The following is a 20,634-nucleotide window of genomic DNA, read 5'->3' as shown; positions in this document are numbered from 1 at the left end:
TTTTCATGTGTCTGTTGGCCATTTGGATGTCTTCTTTGGAAAAATGTCTGTTCATGTCTTCTGCCCATTTCTTGATTGGATTCTTTGTTCTTTGGGTGTTGAGTTTGATGAGTTCTTTATAGATTTTGGATACTAGCCCTTTATCTGATATGTCATTTGCAAATATCTTCTCCCATTCTGTCGGTTGTCTTTTGGTTTTGTTGACTGCTTCTTTTGCTGTGCAAAAGCTTTTTATCTTGATGAAGTCCCAATAGTTCATTTTTGCCCTTGCTTCCCTTGCCTTTGGTGATGTTTCTAGGAAGAAATTGCTGCGGCTGAGGTCGAAGAGATGCTGCCTGTGTTCTCCTTTAGGATGTTGATGCACTCCTGTCTCACATGTAGGTCTTTCAACCATTTGGAGTCTATTTTTGTGTGTGGTGTAAGGAAATGGTCCAGTTTCATTCTTCTGCATGTGGCTATCCAATTTTCCCAACACCATTTGTTGAAAAGACTGTCTTTTTTCCACTGGACATTCATTCCTGCTTTGTCAAAGATTAGTTGACCATAGAGTTGAGGGTCCATTTCTGGGCTCTCTATTCTGTTCCATTGATCTATGCATCTGTTTTTGTGCCAGTACCATACTGTCTTGATGATGACAGCTTTGTAATAGAGCTGGAATTTCGGAATTGTGATGCCGCCAGCTTTGCTTTTCCTTTTCAACATTCCTCTGGCTACTCAGGGTCTTCTCTGGTTCCATACAAATTTTAGGATGATTTGTTCCATTTCTTTGAAAAAAGTGGATGGTATTTTGATGGGGATTGCATTGAATGTGTAGATTGCTCTAGGTAGCATTGACATCTTCACAATATTTGTTCTTCCAATCCATGAGCATGGAACGTTTTTCCATTTCTTTGTGTCTTCCTCAATTTCTTTCATGAGTATTTTATAGTTTTCTGAGTACAGATCCTTTGCCTCTTTGGTTAGATTTATGCCTAGGTATCTTATGGTTTTGGGTGCAATTGTAAAGGGGATCGACTCCTTAATTTCTCTTTCTTCTGTCTTGTTGTTGGTGTATAGGAATGCCACTGATTTCTGTGCATTGATTTTATATCCTGCCACTTTACTGAACTCCTGTATGAGTTCTAGCAGTTTTGGAGTGGAGTCTTTTGGATTTTCCACATAAAGTAGCATATCATCTGCAAACAGTGAGAGTTTGACTTCTTCTTTGCTGATTTGGAAGCCTTTTATTTCTTTTTGTTGTCTGATTGCTGTGGCTAGAACTTCTAATACTATGTTGAATAGCAGTGGTGATAGTGGACATCCCTGCCGCATTCCTGACCTTAGGGAGAAAGCTCTCAGTTTTTCCCCATTGAGAATGATATTCACTGTGGGTTTTTCATAAATGGCTTTTATGATATTGAGGTATGTACCCTCTATCCCTATACTCTGAAGAGTTTTCATCAAGAAAGGATATTGTACTTTGTCAAAAGCTTTTTCTGCATCTATTGAGAGGATCATATGATTCTTGTTCTTTCTTTTGCTAACGTATTGTATCACGTTGATTAATTTGCGGATGTTGAACTGAACTTGCAGCCCAGGAATAAATCCCACTTGGTCGTGGTGAATAATCCTTTTAATGTACTGTTGGATCCTATTGGCTAGTATTTGGTGAGAATTTTTGCATCCATGTTCATCAAGGATATTGGTCTGTAATTCTCCTTTTTGATGGGGTCTTGGTCTGGTTTGGGGATCAAGGTAATGCTGGCCTCATAAAATGAGTTTGGAAGTTTTTCTTCCATTTCTATTTTTTGGAACAGTTTCAGAAGAATAGATATTAATTCTTCTTGAAATGTTTGGTAGAATTCCCCTGGGAAGCCTCTGGCCCTGGGCTCTTGTTTGTTGGGAGATTTTTGATGACTGCTTCAGTTTCCTTAGTGGTTATAGGTCTGTTCAGGTTTTCTATTTCTTCCTGGTTCAGTTTTGGTAGTTGATACATCTCTAGGAATGCATCCATTTCTTCCAGGTTATCTAATTTGCTGGCATATAGTCCCTCATAATATGTTCTTATCATTGTTTATATTTCTTTGGTGTTGGTTGGGATCTCTCCTCTTTCATCCATGATTTTATTTATTTGGGTCATTTCTCCTTTCTTTTTGATAAGTCTGGCCAGGGGTTTATCAATCTTGTTAATTCTTTCAAATAACCAGCTCCTAGTTTCGTCGATCTGTTCTACTGTTCTTTTGGTTTCTATTTCATTGTATTTCTCTTCTCCTGCTGGGTTTAGGCTTTATTTGCTGTTCTTTCTCCAGCTCCTTTAGGTGTAGGATTAGGTTGTGTACTTGAGACCTTTCTTGTTTCTTGAGAAAGGCTTGTATTGCTATATACTTTCCTCTTAGGACCGCCTTCGCTGTATCCCAAAGATTTTGAATAGTTGTGTTTTCATTTTCATTTGTTTCCATGAATTTTTTTAATTCTTCTTTAATTTCCTGGTTGACCCATTCATTCTTTAGTAGGATGCTCTTTAGCCTCCATGTATTTGAGTTCTTTCCGACTTTCCTCTTGTGATTGAGTTCTAGTTTCAAAGCATTGTGGTGTGAAAATAGGCAGGGAATGGTCCCAATCTTTTGGTACTGGTTGAGACCTGATTTGTGACCTAGGATGTGATCTATTCTGGAGAATGTTCCATGGGCACTAGAGAAGAATGTGTATTCTGTTGCTTTGGGATGGAATGTTCTGAATATATCTGTGAAGTCCATTTGGTCCAGAGTGTCATTTAAAGTCTTTATTTCCTTGTTGATCTTTTGCTTAGATGATCTGTCCATTTCAGTGAGGGGGGTGTTAAAGTCTCCCACTGCTATTGTATTGTTGTCAATGTGTTTCTTTGCTTTTGTTATTAATTGGTTTATATATTTGGCTGCTCCCATGTTAGGGGCATAGATATTTACAATTGTTAGATCTTCTTGTTGGATAGACCCTTTAAGTAGGATACAGTGTCCTTCCTCATCTCTTATTACAGTCTTTGGTTTAAAATCTAGTTTGTCTGATATAAGGATTGCCACCCTAGCTTTCTTTTGGTGTCCATTAGCATGGTAAATGGTTTTCCACCCCCTCACCTTCAATCTGGGGGTGTCTTTGGGTCTAAAATGAGTCTCTTGCAGACAGCATATTGATGGGTCTTGTTTTTTTATCCATTCTGATACCCTGTGTCTTTTGATTGGGGCATTTAGCTCATTTACATTCAGGGTAACTATTGAAAGATAGGAATTTAGTGCCATGGTATTGCCTGTAGGGTGACTGGTACTCTATATTGTCTGTGTTCTTTCTGGTCTATATTGCTTTTAGGCTCTCTCTTTGCTTAGAGGACCCCTTTCAAGATTTCTTGTAGGGCTGGTTTCGTTTTTGCAAATTCTTTTAGTTTTTGTTTGTCCTGAAAGATTTTTATCTCTCCTTCTATTTTCAATGACAGCCTAGCTGGATATAGTATTCTTGGCTGCATATTTTTCTCATTTAGTGCTCTGAAGATATCATGCCATTCCTTTCTGGCCTGCCAGGTCTCTGTGGATAGGTCTGTTGCCAATCTAAAGTTTCTACTATTGTAGGTTACATATCTCTTCTCCTGAGCTGCTTTCAGGATTTTCTTTTTGTCTCTGAGACTCCTAAGTTTTACTATTAGATGTCAGGGTGTTGACCTATTTTTATTGATTTTGAGAGGGGTTCTCTGTGCGTCCTGGATTTTATGCCTGTTTCCTTTCCCAAATGAGGGAAGTTCTCTGCTATAATTTGCTCCAATATACCTTCTGCCCCCCTCTCTCTTTCTTCTTCTTCTGGGATCCCAATTATTCTAATGTTGTTTCGTCTTATGGTATCTTATCTCTCGAATTCTGCCCTCGTGATCCAGGAGTTGTTTATCTCTCTTTTTCTCAGCTTCTTTATTTTCCATCATTTCTTCTTTTATAACGCTAATTTTCTCTTCTGCCTCATTTATCCTAGCAGTTAGAGCCCCCATTTTTGATTGCACCTCATTAATAGCCTTTTTGATTTTGACTTGGTTAGATTTTTAGTTCTTTTACTTCTCCAGAAAGGGTTTCTCTAATAACTTCCATGCTTTTTTCAAGCCCAGCTAGTATCTTTAAAGTCATGATTCTGAACTCTAGATCTGACATCGTACTAATGTCCATATTGAGTAGGTCCCTGGAAGTCGGTATTACCTCTTGTTCTTTTTGTTGAGGTGAATTTTTCCATCTTGTCATTTTGTCCAGAGAGAATAGATGAATGAGAGAACAAAATGCTAACAGGGTAACAATGTCCCCAGAAAATATACTCTAAACAAATCAGAAAAGACCTGAAGCTGGGGGAAAAGAATGGAAAGAAAGAAAAAAGAAAAAGAAAAAGATAAAAACAAACAAAAACAGAACAAAACAAAGAAAAAAAAACAGAATATGATCAAATATGATCAGGCTGGTGCATAGATCAGTGCCACACACTAGATTTTGGGTGTACTTTGGTCTATTAGAAGAAACTGCCTCCCAAAATTTTAAAGAAAGAAAAACTTATTTATATACAAAAATAAGGGTTGGTATGATGAAGGGATGGAATATGACTATAAAGATGAAAATTATAAAAAATTTTATAAAAGGAATTGATAAGAAGTTGTTTGAAAAAAGAAAGAAGAGGATTTAAAAAAGAGAGAGAGAGAGAAAGGGAGAGAATATGATCAGGCAGGAGAGTAGAACAAAGCCATACACTAGAGATTTAGGGTATATTTTGATCTGTTAGAAGAAACTGTACCTCAAAATTTTAAAAAGAGGACAATTTATATATATATATGCCAAAAATAAGGGTAACTACTATGAAGGGATAGAATATGACTCTAAAAATGAAAAATAAAAGTGTTTTTTAAAAAAGGGATTGATAAGATGTTGGTTGAAAAGGGGAAAAAAGAAAAATTTTTTTTAAAAAGTTAAAAAAATTAACTTTGAAAGACTAAAGAATCATGGGGAAAAAGCCATGAATTCTATGTGCATTGTTCCCCTAGCGCTGGAGTTCTGCCGTTCTCATTGATCGGTAAACTTGGTCTTGGCTGACTGTTCTCGCTGATCTTCTGGGGGAGGGGCCTGTTGCCGTGGTTCCCAAATGTCTCTGCCGGAGGCGGAATTGCCCCGCCCTTGCCCCCTCCCGGCTGAGTAATCTGCTGGGGTTTGCTCTCCCGGGCTTTTGTTCCCTGCGAGCTTTCCGTACAGCTTTGGAGGCCGAGAGTGAAAATGGCGGCCTCCCAATCTCCGCCCCGGAGGAGCCGAGAACTCGGGGCCCCACTTCTCAGTGAGCCCCAGAGAAAAGCCGTCAATCACTCCCATCTCCCTGGTCTCTGGCCGCACTCCGTGCTCGCCCGGCCTGTGACCGCGCGCCTCTGTCTCTGGCACCCGACCCCGGGTGGAGTCTCCAAACCCAGCAGATCCCTGCGGTGCGCTCCCGCGCGGCTCCTCCCAGGGGAGGAAGGTGAGTCTCCCCGGATCTGCCGCTTGTTGAGTCCCTGCTGGAGGAGCAGGGGCCCGACTGTGCCGCGGATCACGGTTTATGGCCACCCCGAGCTGAGAGCCCCCACCTGGGCTCCGCCTCTGCAGCCGGCTTCCCTGCTCTGTTACCTGGGAGCTCGGCCACACTCAGGCACCCCCGGTCTTTCTGTGACCCCGAGGGTCCTGAGACCACACTGTCCCGGAGGGTTCCACCTCCCGCTTAGCCACCAGAGTGACGTCCCTCAGCGGAGCAGACTTTTAAAAGTTCCGATTTTGTGCTCCGTGGTTCTATCACTTGCCAGAAGCGGTCGACGGAGGCCCCTCCCCCGCCATCTATCCTCCCGAATATCGCCTCGGATTCACTTCTCCGCACGTCCTACCTTCCAGAAAGTGGTCGCTTTTCTGATGAGAGAGTTGTTGCTCTTCTTTTCTTCGATCTCCTGTTGAGTTCGTAGGTGTTCAGAATGGTTTGATCCCTATCCAGCCGAATTCCTGGGACCAGACGAAATCCAGGTCTCCTACTCCTCCGCCATCTTGCTCCGCCCCCTTCCAAATCCGGACTCATTTGAAGTTTTGTGATCAGAAGTCAACTATCCACGTCTCAGTTAGTTTATTTGTAAAATGGAAATAATGATAGTACCTACCTCAGAGGGACATTATATTGAGTGAGATGACACATGGAGAGTGCTCAGTCCAGTGCCTGACTCACAGTAAGTGTTCAATAAATCACAACTTGAGAGACAATACCAAAAGTTGGCAAGGGTGTAGAATAACTAGAAACCTCGTACAATGTTGTTGAGAGTGCAAAATAGTACAACTGCTTTGGAAAAGCATTTGTTAGTTTCTTATAAAGTTAAACATACACATACCACATGACATACCAATACCATTCCTAAGTTTCATTACCCAAGAGAAATGAAAATATTTCTACACAAAGATTTGTATGCAAGTGTTCACTATAGCTTTATTAATAATAGTTAAAAAATAAAGACAACTGAAATGTCTGTCAAAGGAATAATGGATAAATAATTGTGGAATATTCATACAATGGAACACTATTCACCTATAAAAAGGAATGAGCTAATGATACCTGCAACAAAATGGATGACTCCCGAAAACATGTTAAGTGACAGAAACCATATAAAAAATAGTACATACTACACAATTCCATTTATAAAAATTCTAGAAAAAGTAAAACTAAATTATAAGAACAGAAAGTACACCATTAGCTGCCTGAGGCTGGGGCTAGGGCCAGGGGTATAGGGAATTAACTGCAAAGAGTAGCAAGGGAACATTTTGGGATGATAAAAATGTTATATTTCTTGATTGGATGGTGCTTATATGAGTGTAGACATTTGTCTAAACTCATCAAATTATACCCTTAATATGGGGGCATTTACCCCAATAAATTGATTTTTAAAACTATAAGAAACTGAGAATAAATTTTCAAAAGATGTGCATTATCATCATGGAGAAACCTTTAACTTTTATTGAATAAAATACAAGGAGACTTGAATAAATGATAAGATATAACATATTATGAATGGAAAGATTCCATACTGGAAGGATATTAATTAAGTTAATCTAAAAACTAAATTCATTCCCAACTAAGATCCCATAGGATTTTTCATGGAACTTAGCAAAGTGATTTTAATAATCATGTAAAAGAATAAAGGCACAAAAAAAGCCAAGATGTGTCTAGAAACACACACACAGAAGAATAAGAAAGAGTGACTTCCCTGCCAGATATAAAGACAATTACAGTAATTAATACTGGTGAGGAATTAGGAAATAACATTAATGTAATAAAGACATAGCCTAGATTAAATCTATTATATACAGGAACTTAGTGTGTAATAATTGTATATCATTGCAGAAAAGTACTGGAAGAACTACATTTCCTTTTAAGAAAAACAAATAAAACTAGATCCTGGTCTCATGTCATACACACAAAAATAAATTTCAGATAGATCAAAAGAATTAAACATAAAAAATATCTAAACACCATAAAATGTATAATATCTTTACAATCTCAGAATAGGAAAGAACTTATTAAATAATACACAAAAGTACATGGCCTATATGTGCTTTTTATTAAAAGTCAAATTTTCTGTAAGACAAGTGACACCATAAACAAAATTAAAAGGTAATTAACAGACTAGAAGGTTATATTTCCAATGTAAAACAAAGGATTAGTATCTAGAATACACAGAGAAAGTGTACAAAATAATATATGGGGGGAAGACAACTGAACAGAAAAATGGGCAAAAGAAATGATCAATTTATAGAAGAAGAAATATAAATGACCAATAAATATATTAAAAATATAAATTAAAATAATGAGCTAATATTTCTAATTAACCAGATTCACAAAAAGGTAAGAGTCTGATAATATAAAGTGTTGTCAAGGATGTTAAAAAAACAGGATCTTTCATAAATTGCTAGTGGGAATACAAGGTGGAACAACCATTTTGAAGAACTAATCTGCTAAAGATGAAAATATGCATATCTCATGACCCAGAAATTCCACTTCTAGATGTATAGAGAAATCTTTATACACGTGAAAAAGGAGGCATGTACAAAAATATTAAATAGCAGTATATATAGCAAAATAGCCAGAAACAATAAGTCCACCAGTAAATAAATAAATAATATTTGGCTTAACCATATGCTATAAAACTATGTAGAAATGTAAAGGAATGATAAAGATCTGTATATCTGCTTAAACAGAACTCAAAACGTAATTTCCTGTATACAGTACGAAATAATTTATGTAAATGTTTAAAAGCACCAACCATGGGCGCCTGGGTGGCTCAGTTAGTTAAGCAACTGCCTTCGGCTCAGGTCATGATCCTGGAGTCCTGGGATCGAGTCCCGCATCGGGCTCCCTGCTCAGCAGGGAGTCTGCTTCTCCCTCTGACCCTCCCCCCTCTCATGCTCTCTCTATCTCATTCTCTCTCTCAAATAAATAAATAAAATCTTTAAAAAAATAAAATAAAAAATAAAAAAATAAAAAATAAAAGCACCAACCAGCAAAAGCAGTAAAAACTGAATTAGAAAGATACACCAAATTCATGATAATTACTGTCCCTAAGGTGAGAATGAAACATAGGAGATAAAAGAGACTTTAATTTTATCTTTAACTTTTATTGCCTTGATTAAAAAGGAACTGAAAGCAAGTGGGACAAAACGGTAATAATGATCAGTTCTGGATGTCTTGATAACATGTGCATTTGTTATTCTTTGTACTTTTATATATATTACCCACTTCTCAAATAAAGGTATGACGAAAAAAGAAAACATAATGAAGTTAATTAGAAACAAGGGTATCAGTTGTGAGACTGCTGCAATATTCTAAAATAAGGTTGTGGGGTATACAGTGGGACATCTGCCAGTGGGGATGAAAGGAAACAGATACATGAGCTCTTAAGGAAGTGGGCCTCGGTGGCTGTGTGAATGTAATGATAAGAGAGGCTGTTTCCCCATTCATAATACTATGTTTGGCATGTAATGAGTTCTTAATAATGTTTGCTGGATTCCGTGGATGACGTTAGTACTTTCTTGGTTGTAAGAGTTTCAGCCATGCAATGTGAGCTTAGAGGAAGGGAGGTAATGGTGGAAAAGATAAAGGCGCTACCTATTACCTCAGAATAGAACTTTAGGGAATTAATTTCTCCAAAGATGGCCCCAACAAACGCAGTCAGTTCCAAAGTCCCCTCCTAAATGCTAGAGAACCTTTGGAGGGAAATACTCATCTTCTGCAAGGAAAGTCTTTGGAAGACTACCCAGCAATGGTCTCCTTAGCCACTATTGGTTAGAGAGACTTAGTCAGAAAATGCCTCTTCCATGGCTCACATTGAAGGAAAAGAATGATTGGACAAGTTAAGGCATGCGGTGGGGGAGTGTTTAGCATCATAACCCAATTTTTCTGTCTTAGTGTCACCTGGGAGACAAGGACTATGACCTCAGCATGCAAGGGAACACTAGAGTCACCACTATCTATGGTCAAAGATAGAGTCAACCCAAAGGACTGACCCCACTGCAGAGGAAGGGAAAATGGATAAGGACAGTAGATAATATTACAGGAGAACTGATAAAAAGTAGATCTGAGCTATTCCATACCCCTACCAGAACCTGATTTCTACCAGATCCTATTATAATAGGGAGAACAGTTCCCCTCACAAGTTTACAACCTTAGTGCCAGAATATCCACTATCCTAGTATTGGGGTCCCCAAGTACCCCCAGAGCTTTATGGATTATTAAAGATATTCTCATGGAAGGACTGGATGGAGGAGGGAAGTGAAGCTAGAAGACCTAGAAAACAGAGTGGTGTGGTGGTTTCATGTCATCCACATCTCCACAGGATATGGAGTGCCATCTGATCTTACCTTGGGCTTATAGAATCTCTCTATCCCTCCAGAAACTGAGGGAAAGTAAAGCCTGGGCTATTGTGGTACTAGAGGTCAGAGAGGGGTCTCATACTCAACTGGGAATTGAGACTTGACCAACTGAGAGTTTGCCTTAAGAGGTTTCTAGAAGAGGATCCAGTGTTGAGTGGCACCACTAGGACCCAAGATTTTCTGATCTGTAATCTATTGTATAAATGGGTAATTTACAGCTACATGTTGTTGCTCACTGATCACTGTAAGCAGAAAATCAGAACAAGCCTACCTGGACACAAGCTGATCTCTGGAAACCCTATTCGATAGCAAATGGTGGTGGTAGCTGCATTAGTCAAAGAAGTGAGAAATTCAGGGTCAATTCCCAAACAGAGCCCTCTTACCCTATTTCCCATACCATTCAAGAAGCAACTGAGAGGTCCAATGAGCCCCCCTCCTCCTCCCACTCTACCTTCGCCTCCCTACAGGGCTGGCATCCCACCCCTGAGGGGCAGGCTCTCGCATACAGTTCCACAAGGTCACAGGTGTAATGTCAGATCCACTCCTCCCAATGTCTCAGGGAAAGACCAGCCAGGTGACCCCAAATGTGTTCAGAAAGCTTCTATAATGTTGGACTGGGGCCTAGGAGACCAACAAAGGAACTTTTCTAGAGATAAGTCAATGATATCCCCCAGTACATCCTGGATTAATAGACAGTGAGCAACACAGAATACAGAAGATTTGCAGGAACTTAATGACTTCAATTGTGTTGAGCTTAAAGGATCTGTGATTTATCTTATGAGCAATCTTTTTTACAGTTGGTGCCCAGGACAGGCATATATCAGCCAAAAATCCCATTAGTTTGAATGTAATGGCACTCAAGGGCATTTTTTCCCAATCATCCCCTTCACGGCTCTCCACCCACTGCCCCCCAGCTCCCAAGTGCTCCTCTCCTTCTTCAGTAATCCTAGGACAACCTGAATTTTTCCTCCCAGGTACAGATCCTTTTGGCCCAAATATCCTAGAAAACTCCTATTCATGTACTAAATATCAGCAGAAATGTTTAAAGCAGTGGCTAAGAGCAAGAATGCTAGGGCCAGATCCAGTTAGTATTTAACTGCTATTTACGAACTGTGTGACCTTGGACAAGTTTGTGCCTTAGTTCTTTATCTGTAAAATGGGGTAAATCATTGTACTTACTGCAAATGCATGTGGTAGGAATAGGACTTAGAGCAGTGCCTGCGCATAGGAAACTCCATAGGATGTAGCCATTACTATAATTCAGAGAATTCCCTGACTCCCCAGGAAGAGAGAAAGGCTCCTTTCTCTGTGCTCCCACCATATCTGTACTAACCTGAATTAATGCAATTATAGCCTTCCAATAACTGTTTGCATCACTGTGTCCACTAGACAGTGAGCTCCTTGAGGGCAGCAGGGTCTTGTTATTGCCATTGTATCCTCACCATATGGTACAGGGCCAGGTACAACAGAGATTCAATCAGATCGCTATAAAGTTGGTTTTGAAAAGCAAATTTGTTCCAACCAATTGACACATTGGGGAACTGAGTATTATGTGAATTTCATGTTCTCTTATGTGTGATTCCCTCTGCCAGGAGCTAGGTGAATGCACACAACTGCATTCAAAACTGCTGAACACAGCAGCAAAGGAAAATCCAACATGCACACACCTGAAACATCTATCACCACTTAGGTTATGAACCACATCATCCATATCTGGTGTTACAACATTTCACCCAACTTCAGATTACAGTAGTCCCCAGCTATCTGCCGGTTATACATTCCAAGACCCCAGTGGATGACTGAAACCTCGGATAGTACCAAACCCTATATATACAAGCATACCTCAGAGATACTGCTGATTCAGTTCCGCACCACTGCAATAATGCAAATATAGCAATAAAGCAAGTCAAATGAATTTTTGTTTCCCAGTGCATATAAAGGTTATGTTTACACACTACTGTAGCCTATTAAGTGTGCAATAGCATTTGGTCTTTAAAAAAACAAAACAAAACATGTGAGTACCTTAATTTAAAAACTGTTGCTAGGGGCGCCTGGGTGGTTCAGTCGGTTAAGCATCTGACTCTTGATTTTGACTCAGGTTATGATCTCAGGGTCATGAGATCAAGCCCCCATGTCAGGCTCTGCGCCCAGCCGGGAATCTGCTTGAGATTCTCTCCCTCTCCCTCCATCCCTCCCCCAGCTCAATCTGTCTCTAAAATACATAAATAAATCTTTGAAAACCTTATTGCTAATAAATGCTAACCATCATCTGAGCTTTCAGTGAGTTGTGATCACTGATCGCAGAGCAACATAACAAATATAATAATAATGAAAAAGTTTGAAATACTTTGAGATTTACCAAAATGTGACACAGACACGAAGTGAACAAGTGCTGTTGGGAAAGTGGCACCGATAGGCTTGCTAGAGGCAGGGTTGCCATGAATCTCCAATTTGTAAAAAACACATTATCTGTGAAGCGTAATCAAATGAGCTATGCCTGTACCGGGGTCTTCCTATACATACGTGCCTGTGATAAAGTGTAATTCATAAATCAGGCATAGCAAGAGACTCACGGTGACTGGTAATAAGAATAATGGTAACAGTATGCTGTAATAAAAGTTATGTGAACGTGGTCTCCCTCTCTCAAAATATCCTACTGCATTGTACTCACCCTTCTTCCTGTGATGATGCGAGAGGATAAAATGCCTAGTGAGGACGTGAAATGAGGGGAATGATGCAGCATTGTGACGTAGCGTTAGGCTACGGACTGACCTTCTGACGATTCGTCAGAAGGAGGATCGTCTGCTTCCCTGACAGTGGTTGAGGGCAGCAGGCAACTGAAACTGCAGAAGCAAAACCACAGATAAGGGGGACTACCGTAGTCTCCCCTTCCACCGCTTCTCCATTAATCACCTGCTGCCTCTAACACTTCTACAAGGAAAACTCCAGGTCTTTTTCAAGGTAGAGTGTCCTATTTATTGGTGTATTTATGCACTTTCTAACCAGTTAATATGTGTAAAGCAGTGCCACCATTTTTATTAGGGTCCTATCCTTTTTTTAAATGTGTCACTGACGAAGTTTTTGAATGTTGTACCCTAATGCCACCTTTCCCGCAAGCCCCATTTTTTATTACATTATCTTGCATAGTGTGGTGATTTTTAGGATATGTGTCGTTGGAGCTGAATCATATCCAGTGGTTGATGGTAAATAGCTTCCTTTCTCATCTCCACGGGTCCCGAAGGCTCCTGAAACTGTAGGAGCCGCTGTTAGTCAGCAAATGCTGCCTGGCCATCAGGACTGTCACACAATTAAAAGCAGTGAGTATTTATTCATAGACAGCGACATACTAGGCACTGAGCTGTGGAGATGCTGGCTAATAGGAAGCACTGCTAGAGAGAGACAGCAGGGAAGTAATTACAATAGAGCGGGACTGATGCTATCCAAGAATACAGCAAGGTCTTCTCTCTAGACTTCAGGGTGTCGGCAAGGACCTCCCCGAGGAAGTGTTCCTCTTTCCCAGATCTCTCCACTCCCATTAATCGGTCTCTTTCCTTGTTCCCATCTCTACTTCCTGAGTTACCGTGCCATCACACTGAGCAAGGAGGCAGCACAGGGAAGAGTTAATGCGGCACAGGTGGGAGGGGTAAGGGCCCTGAGGGAAGCAGGCGGAACAGCCTCATAAAGGGCCCCAGAGGCATCGGCCAAGGTGAAGAGTGCTCAGGATCTTTCTCCAGTCAAGTCTTCTGCTGGTGCTTTCCTCCTTGTTCAACTATCCATTCAATGTTTATTAATCTTCTGCCGTGAGCTAGATTCTGGGTGGAATCGGTTCTACTCACCCTGCCTCCTCCAACATCAGAGACGCTTCTTCCACAGATGGCTGTTACTCTGGGTTGAGTGCCATTTCCTCCCCCACTGGCACCTCCACTCCCTCTGGCACCCCAGGAATAAGACTTTAGTGGGACCCCTTTCTGGATCGTGAAGAAGGAAGGGAGACATCGAAGCTCCCTTTTTGCTGCCATCTCTTTCTGTTCCCAACTTCAACTCTCCAGCCAGTGTTCAAGTTCACTCCTTCAGCATCAAGTTAATAACGTAAGCAGCCCAAAAATGCAGCAGGTTTCCTCCTGTCACAGCAGGCTTCCAGCTTCACTCCAGGTCCAATCTTCCTCCTCCTGTTTCTCCTTTCCTCTCTACTCTTCTTCTCCGAGGGCTGATGCCCAGAATGTTCAAGCTGGACAACGCTACAATCATTGTGTCCACCCCCCAGTGTGGAGCTGAGGAAGCTGAGGCCAGGAGCTCTACCTAAGGATATAAGTCAAGGGCAGTGCAGCCTGGGGCCTGATCCCCAACCAGCTCTGGCTTTCTCCCCACCTTACAGAGACTGAGGCGGACTCTACTTTGGATCCTGAGGAAGAAAAACATTCATCTCAGCCCCAACTCTCAGGTGACCTCCAGCTATAGCAGCCACTGCAACAGGGAGGCCCTCCTTTCTCTCAATGCCGGTGTCTCCCCATTTCTCCCCCTACAACACTCGTGCGCTTTCAGGCACAAAGGATTCTCACATCCAAGCTGGGGTAGTGGCCTTGATTATCCATCCAAAACCCCAACCAAAAGTTATAACCCTGTGATCCCCCAATCCTGCACTACCCCTACACATACCCCATGGATGGGCCTGTGCCACTGTGACACCCTCCAAAATCTCTCCCCCTCCCTCCCCTATCAGAAGTCATGCCCCCATGAGCCTTAGAGCTTCGCCCCCCACAGGATGGCAGAAGGTCCGCATCCCAACTGCACCTTCCCACGCCCAACCTTCTTCATACTGACTGGCATTCCGGGGCTAGAGGGTACCCAGGCCTGGCTGACACTGGTCTTCGGGCCCATGGATCTGCCAGCCCTGCTGGGCAAGGGAACACTACTGGCATCGGTGCAGATAGATTCCACACTGCAGCAGCCCATGTTTCTACTCCTGGCCACACTGGCAGCCACAGACCTGGGCTTAGCTACATCTACAGCCCCGGGGTTGCTTGCTGTGCTGTGGCTCGGGCCCCGGCCTGTGCCACATGCTGCCTGCCTGGCCCAGATGTTCTGACTGCTGTGGAATCTGGGACCGTGCTGTGGCGGTGGGGCGTCCCCTGCATTACCCTCTCCTGGTCACCAAAGCCCGTGTAGGCTCTGCAGCACTGGCACTGGCACTGAAAGCCGTGGCTTTCGTTGTGCCTTTCCCTCTGCTGGTGGCGCGATTGGAGCACTTCCAAGCCAAGACCATCGGTCATGCCTACTGTGCACACATGGCAGTGGTAGAGCTGGTGGTGGGCACCTCGCGGGCCAACCATTTGTATGGGCTGGCACTTTCACTGGCCGGGTCAGGTATAGCTCTCCTGGGCATCACTGCCTCTTACGGGCTCATTGCCCACGCTGTACTGAGGCTGCCTACCCGGGAGGCCCGGGCCAAGGCCTTTGGCACATGTAGTTCTCACATCTGTGTCATCTTGGCCTTCTATGTACCTGGTCTCTCTCTTCTCCTACCTCACACACCGCTTTGGTCGTCACACCGTCCCAAAGCCTGTGCACATTCTTCTAACATCTACTTGCTGCTGCCCCCTGCCCTCAACCCACTCATCTATGGGGTCCGCACCAAGCAAATCAGGGACCGCTCCTGGAAACCTTCAAGTCAGAAAAAGCCAGTTCTAATGGGCAGAAAACAATGGAGCCTGCTGGTGGAGGTGAGGGGACATACAGAAGAGTCTAGGGCCTGGAGGTGTGGATTATATCATCTTTACCTACTGTAAACATATGACTGTGATAACCACTCAACAAATATTTGCTGTGAAGTCTCTACATTATCACTAGCATCTGCAGGCTTTGGCCTATCCACGTATCTTGCTCGGGAGGCAGAAGGCAGGGGGCTACACGTTACCATGCAGGAAAATAAGATCAGGAATTACCATGGTTCATAGTACACAAGATTTAACTTAAAGAAAACTCTCCTCCCCTCCTCCATCATTTTAACCTAAGTCTCCCCATGGTGCCACACAAAAGCTCCTCTACAGATGCTAGACCTGGGGGTCTGGGAAGAGTGACGCTGCCTCAGGAGGCAAGTGTTTGTGTACTTGTCTGGGATCACAGTCCTCTCCGTTTCTACAGCCAGATTCTATTTTCAGCCTGTCCTTAAGGAAAGAGTCACAGGCTTATTCTGGATAATGTGCCCAGACTGGGGTCCCAAAGTTGGCCAGGACACTGACCTTTGCCATTCCCAGTCCAGAGAATCCTCTTGGTCTCATGTGTAATTACTATTTCCCCTACCCCCACTCTCCTGTCAATATCTCAAGAATTAATTGCTAGAACTTCTTTTCCTGGGCCTACAGCCATAGGGGTCAGAGGTCCAACTGAAAGAAATTTTGATATCCCAGGAAATCATAACCACTTCACCTGCTTGCCTGAAGTCCAGTCACTGTGGTCTCTTACCAGTTTGCTCTTCTCTGCATCCTCAGCCAAGAACGCTGAATTCCCAAATAAAATCCACATCAGCACCCCCATTTGTCCTGGTCAACATCACTAGAAGCACATGATGTTGGTGCAATATGATTAAAAAGGAATATTTTGCTCCATTGTGGCTAACAGAAAATAGAGATATTACACAATAAGTGTCATGGTGTTGCCCAACAGGGGATTGACTTTCAGCTAAGACTCTCCACTGGAAGGGACATTGTGCAAAAGATCTTTCACACCAGCATGGAGCCAAGCATGAATATAATCTCAGGCAAAACCCAGGGATTCACCATTATACGGTCGGAGAAAGCTGCAGGCTGCACAGGCAGACCCAAGCTCTCTGGGAAAACTATCATAACCACAGGTACTGCAGTCAGCCATGAAGACCTAAGGCAAGTGCAGTGCTGACCACTCAGCACAGATAGCTGGACCAAACACCATGGGATACCACACAGAAGAGGAGGCTGCAGATCTGAAAAAGCAGGTGATATCCTCTCCAGGGCCACATGGGGTCTTCTTACCAGGTCCTCATTAACGGGGAGCTGAAGAGACAGTGCAGAAACTTTACATGATTTTCAGAGGTGTTGTCACTCTGAGATCTACAGTTGTCCTCGAGTGTGGGCTTAGTCATTCTCAAGACTAATCTTTTTCATGAGGTTCTGAGTTAAAAAACTCCTCAGGCAATGATTTTGTGGATAACTGTGACAAAATCCTAATCCTAATTGGTCATGAGTCTTTAAGACATCCATATCCTTCTCTCAGGGATTCCTCTTCAATAAATCTATCCTGACAAAATAATTAGAGATGTAAACAAAGATGTATGCAGTAAGATATTTATTACAACATTATTATAAAGAAATATATATGTGACGTCCTGTGTCACACATACACACACACACATTTTTTGCCTTTCCCCTCTGGTACATGAAAAGGGAAATCCTAGGCAGTCAATGTTGATAAGCAATGAATTCTGTCACCTTCCCACCACAGGAAACCTCTTGTCTAAGGCACCTTCATTCCCTGGTTGTGCACAGCTCCTCAAGGCAGCTGATTCCAAAGTTGTGCATTGTTCATTGCAAGAACCTTCTTTCTTCAAGCCAAAAATCCACCCCCTTGGACATTAGTATTTTGTTTTGGATTGAGATACACACCTACCATGTGATATGCTTAGAAGACTACCAGCACTCCCTTACTCCTCACAACAACCTGAGAATAATCCCTTATCCACAATTCCAAACTAAAAATAATCTCTGAAGAAACAATAGTTTTTTTTATAACTTTGGTCCAAAACCTGACCTGAAACATCAGGATGGTATTTATAGTACTTATTTATCTTACTTGGTGTGAATATTCATACATTTAGCTTCAGAAATATTGATGTGTTTGATTATAGGGCACTGCCCTAAACCTCACTGGGGTATTCCTTTATATATGATAAAGGCACTATATTCCCTTTCTAAAATCTGGAAAAATCTGAAGTCCAAAACACATCTATCCCTAAAGGTTTCAAATAAGGGATGAGGGACTTGTACAGTTATCCCTGTAGCCTGAGAGAAGTGAAGAGACTGGTCAGGGCTCTGTATCCCTCCAAAAGCTCTGCTATCAACACTATTCTATACTACTCTGGAGGTTTTGCAGAGAACCCCATGTTCCCTAAATAACCAGCCCCTGCCTGTTTGTTCCTCTCATGCTCTCCAGTCCAGTCACCACTCAGATATGTTGCAGATCATTTGTGTCCAGGGAAACCCCAGAATGTGCCACACTGGAGGCAACCCCATGAGCAGGCTGTGGCCCAAACAGCCCAGCCTTTAGGCTCAACTCCATCCAGAACTCAGTTGTCATTTGTTTCCCTTCAGCAACTTTCAATCTGACTCTATGAGCCAAAGGGAAAGACAGTCTCATTTAGGGCAGTGTGGAATGCAGGGAGCTTAAAGAATCATCAGCAGCAGAAGAGATGAAGATATGGGCTTCTGACTGAGGAGTTCATCTATACCCAATTTCCCCCTTAGCCCCTCTATGAAAATCTGAAAGAGATCCTCCTCACATTTCACCAATAGCCCATCATCCCTGTCCCTCCCCTATTCACCCCCTTCTCATTCTGGAATCCCCTTAGGATATGGATGTACATCATTCTCTGCCTGTGTTTATCAGTAACTCTTGTCTCTGTACCTCTGCATCTCTGCCTCCTTGCACTGTCTGTTTTGCCCCACATCTGTGTCCCTTGTCCTGGTGTATGTCTCTCTCCCCCACTGCTATTTACCTCACTCAGGATTCCTTTCTGGAGGGAACAGAAATGCCAACTATACTACACCAGATGACCTCTCCTGGTGTAGGGCTAGGAGGGCACTAGAGGAAGAAATTTGGTTTTGCCTGCCCTGACAAGAATGTTTGGGGTTTCTGGTTTGGCCTATTGCAGCATTTCTCTCATCCTGCCCACTTCCTTTTCACTACACGACTTTGCATATCCACTGAGCAGGCGCCCTCCCACCATACACTCAGGAGAACAGAAGGGATACAGCAATTTCTTCCTTCACCAAAAAGAACTACCATTCAAATTTTAACTTAAAAGCTGGAATCAGGCCGACATGGATTTGAATCCCAGATCCTCCATTAACTCACTGTATTCCTTGCACTAATCTACTTAACCTCTCTGAGCCTGTTAATTCACTTGTAAAATGAGGAAATACTTCAAGAGGTTACTAAAAGGAATAACCAGGATAATGGATTCAAAGTGTTTGGCACAGCCCCTAACATACACAACTTCAACAAATATTTGACATCAATTCCTCTCCTGGAGCACAGTCCCATGCCCACTGTCAAATCTTTGCGTAAACACCTAGCACCCACACAGTTATAGTTCTGTCTACAGAGGCCTACCCTCCCCTGAGGCCACTTACATCATGTAGGACCATTCCCCGTGCCTTATTCTCATACCACTTCACCTAGCTCAGATGATGGCCAACTTCATGGGACAGCCCTACATGCTGGGCCAGGATAGGAAAGGATGCTCCCCATACAGAAGTGGTCTTCCTGAGCACGCAGGACACTCTCCATAGGGACTCAAGAGAAGACTCTTTGGACAGGTAAGAGGCAGAGTGGGAGAGTAGCTACTAGAAAGGCTCTCCAGAGTGGTGGTTCTCCAAGGAAAAACTACTTTTTTCCAGCAAACACCAGGCTGAAATCTCTGGACAGAGAGACAAGGGGAAATCACACACAGATTAGGGCTGTAGTAGGAAAGTGCCAGGTAGACGCAGATCAGCCTAGGACAGGGAGTGGCACATGAAAAAAAATTTCCTCAAATTTACCTGGGTAATTCTGGCTTCCTGAAAGTCCTCTCCAGTTACTAAGGCAACATTATCCCAATTAGATTCTTATCCTCCACATTGTCACCACTCATATGGCACCCTCCTACACACACACCTGGTTTTCATTGCAATTGTAACCCACTCATTAATAATGGGTTTCAAGCTAGGCTGCACATCAGAATTGCCTGAGGAGCTTTTAGAAATCCTGATGCCTAGGCACACTCCAAACCAATTAAATCAGAATCCCCGGGGGGTAGGATCCAGGTATCTATAGTTTTTAAAGCTCCCAGGTAATTCCAAAATATGACCAAGGTTGAGAACTACTGCTTGGTTCTCCGTCTAAGTCCTGATTTAAACTTCTCCCATGTCCTTCAAGACCCCTATCTAACCTCACAAAGAAGTCATCTGCAGCTGATAAAATAACACAGTAAATTGCTTCAGGAGGCTGCTGAAGGGGGAAGCCTGATTCTGCTTCCTTAAAGAACTCAGACCAAGAAAAAAACACATACACATGCACACATGCACTTCTGCAAGCACACACAGACATATACAAATGCACCCAAAGAGACCTGCATTCTTCTCCCCTAAGGAGGAGAATGGATAAGGACTTCTGTTCTTAAAAAGATTATGGATAAAGGGGCGCCTGGGTGGCTCAGTTGGTTAAGCGACTGCCTTCGGTTCAGGTCATGATCCTGGAGTCCCGGGATCGAGTCCTGCATCGGGCTCCCTGCCCGGCAGGGAGTCTGCCTCTCCCTCTGACCCTCCTCCCTCTCACGCTCTCTGTCTATCATTCTCTCTGTCTCAAATAAATAAATAAAATCTTTAAATAAAAAAAAAAAGATTATGGATATGGACTCGGGCTGTGGGCATAGTGAAGCTAGTAAAGTAACTGCCCTCTCCCCACCCAAGGCCCCATTATCTACAGGACCTCTATGACCTCATGCTGTAGT

General features: G+C 42.7%; 1 protein-coding gene across 1 annotated transcript; it reads left to right on the top strand.

Annotated features, from left to right (window-relative positions):
* Positions 1 to 14,655: 14,655 nt before the first annotated feature.
* LOC118003977 (olfactory receptor 52W1) lies at positions 14,656 to 16,787 on the top strand. The gene is given in 5 exon segments (XM_034995115.1): positions 14,656 to 14,981; positions 14,983 to 15,403; positions 15,405 to 15,462; positions 15,465 to 15,613; positions 16,557 to 16,787. Coding segments are annotated over 5 exon segments (1,185 nt in total).
* Positions 16,788 to 20,634: the final 3,847 nt, after the last annotated feature.

Source organism: Mirounga leonina, unplaced genomic scaffold, assembly GCF_011800145.1.
Source record: "Mirounga leonina isolate KUSES-001 unplaced genomic scaffold, KU_Mleo_1.0 Mir_92, whole genome shotgun sequence".
In the NCBI taxonomy this organism is placed as follows: Eukaryota; Metazoa; Chordata; class Mammalia; order Carnivora; family Phocidae; genus Mirounga; species Mirounga leonina.
Note: the sequence above shows the minus strand (reverse complement) of the source record. Positions and strands in the feature narration are given on the sequence as shown.